The sequence below is a fragment of the Vespa crabro genome, chromosome 1 (assembly GCF_910589235.1).
Source record: "Vespa crabro chromosome 1, iyVesCrab1.2, whole genome shotgun sequence".
In the NCBI taxonomy this organism is placed as follows: Eukaryota; Metazoa; Arthropoda; class Insecta; order Hymenoptera; family Vespidae; genus Vespa; species Vespa crabro.
The window spans coordinates 23,302,172-23,304,671 of record NC_060955.1 but is presented as its reverse complement, the minus strand read 5'-3'; the positions used below and the strand labels follow the sequence as shown (position 1 = coordinate 23,304,671).

At 38.4% G+C, this 2,500-nt stretch overlaps 1 protein-coding gene across 5 annotated transcripts in view; it reads right to left on the bottom strand.

The window, feature by feature from the left end:
• The window catches only part of LOC124429018 (protein bric-a-brac 1), a 69,238-nt gene that overhangs the window by 39,611 nt on the left and 27,127 nt on the right, over positions 1 to 2,500 (bottom strand). Inside the window, exon 4 of one of the 5 annotated variants that reach the window (XM_046973742.1) lies at positions 1 to 413. This exon is cut by the window's left edge and continues 680 nt beyond it. The exons of the other annotated variants lie outside the window; for them this stretch is intronic. Within the exon in view, the coding sequence (XP_046829698.1) occupies positions 1 to 413 (413 nt within the window). The remainder of the gene's footprint in view (positions 414 to 2,500) is intronic. 5 annotated transcript variants of the gene reach the window in all.

Sequence of the window (2,500 nt, the reverse complement as noted above, 5' to 3'; positions counted from 1 at the left end):
CGACAATGGTCCTTCATGTGATGACGCAACTTGAACGCCTTGCCGCAGAACTCGCACTTGAACGGTCGGTCGCCCGTGTGAGCCGGCAAGTGTGCTATCAGGCTCCCAACGTCCGGGAAGGACTTGCCGCAGAACTTGCAGAGGACGACGCCGGAGGTTGGATCGGAGTGGGCCGCGAGCTCGAGGTCCATGGGCTCGATCGTGCCCGCCGCGGGATAGTGGGCCTCGCTCGGTAGATGCATACCCGTCTCGAGGCCCAACTGCGCTTGCAACTGCAGGTGGGCCGCCTGCTCGCGGTACTTGAGCGACTCGAGGCTGTGCGAGAGGATGTGCCGCGTCAGCTTGCTCTGGTGGAGGAACGAGGCACCGCAGTACATGCACGCAAACACCCGCTCATCCACACCCATCAACTCCTGCAACCAAACAAACAAGAACATCAACTTCTTGTCTTTTCTTTCCTCCTACTACCCTCTCCTTCCATCCTCTCTATCTCTCTCTATCTTTCTTTCTTTCTCTCTTTCTCTCTTCCACTATCACACTTTACATTTTCTCTCTCTCTCTCTCTCTCTCTCTTTCTCTCTCTCTCTCTCTCTCTCTCTCTCACTTTCTAGACTATATCTCTACTAGATTTTCTATCTTTTTCTTCTCACACCGATCAAACATAAACTCTCTTTTTATTTTTAGCTTTCTAAATTGTTTCTAATAGTCTCTATATCTCAACTACCTAGGTACTACTATTCGTCGTCGACGTATGCGAGAACGTATCGTATCTTCACGACGCGGCAACGCTCGTCGCGACCTTATTCAAAATTGCTAGACAATTTTATTCTAACGTGTTCCTCCTCTTCCTTCTCCTCCTCCTCCTCCTTCTCCTCTCTTCCTCTTTCGAGAGAAAAGGAAAAAAAAAGAAAAATAATATACAAACAAGACTCGTTCGCTACTAAGAGGGTATTCCGCAATCCTGTCTTTGTCAAAGTTTCTCGCTCACTCTCACACACACTCTCTCTCTCTCTCTCTCTTTTTCTTTCTCTCTCTCTCTCTCTCTCTCCCTCTTCGAGCTTCTCTCTCTCTCTCTCTCTCTCTCTCTCTCTCTGTCTCTCTCTCTCTCTCTTTCTCTCTGTAACCGATAATTCATCTACGTTCGGTGGAAGAAGTGTCTCTGTACGCTGAGAGGTTGTTGCCCTCCCTCTCAGATCGTACGTGAAACGGTAGCACAAGAAGTTGACGCTCATTTTTGTTTGGCGCGGACGCGCACCCCATGTATATTTTCATATATATGTTTATTTTTAATTTTTTCTGTTTTATTTAAGTTTTTTTTTTGTTTTTTTGTTTTTTTGTTTTTTCTTTTTTGTAAATCGTAAGAATTAATAAAGGACCGTTCGAATGTGTGTCGTTTAGCAATAATACAATTCTTTTGTGTTATAATTTTTTTTATGGTCGGGTTTTTTCTTTGCCATTTTTTCAATATTTTTTTTCTTTTCCTTATCGTTTTTTTTTTTGTTTTTTTTTATTTTTTTTTCTTTTTTTTTACAGCATTACCAACAACAACAACAACAACAACACACGTGTAAGTGCGTATATGGATTAAAGATGTAACATATAATATGATAGGGATCCAATAACGGCGACGATCCCCGCAGCTTTCACTCCAACCCCCTCACGCCCTCCCCCCCTCCCGACCTCGTCCCTCCATCCCCTCTCTCGACGCGTTTTCTGGCACGTTCACGATGCAGCCGAAAGTGGAAAAATTTTTTCTTTTCTTTATATATTTATATGTATATATATTTTTTCTTTTGTAATTTTTTTCTTTCCTTTCTTTTTTCTTTTTTTGTTTTTCTTTTTTATTTTTTCATAGTCGTAGCAAAAGGCAATTGCATTCAACCAAATAACGACAATCGAAAAATACAAATAAGTACAAAAGTAATAATGATAAATAATGAAATATTGTCGATATATTTGTATATGTATAACGTTATGCCAAATGAATACGTATACATAGATATACATGTGTGTGCACAGTATCCATACATACATACATACATATATATATATATATATATTTATATATATATATATATATATATATATATATATATGTACATATATATAACTTCTCACATATATATATATATATATATATATATCGAGTTTAAAAAACATATACATATATATGTATATATAAATATATCGTTCAATGAAACGATGAGCAACGTGTATGCATGTATGTATATATGTACATATATATGCATATATATATATATACATATACACATACATGTTTATATATATATATATATATATATATATATATATATATATATATATATGTAAATGTAGTAAAAAACAACCATGGCCAAAAACGAAGGTCAACTTCTTGACAGTGAGCTAGCAAGACAGGCTGGCAGGATAGGAAAAAGTGGATGTGTTTTACTGGCTTTGTATAGTCCTCTTCTTTTTCTCTGACATGGAAGAGCGCGTGGGAGAAGAAATGGAGGTGGGA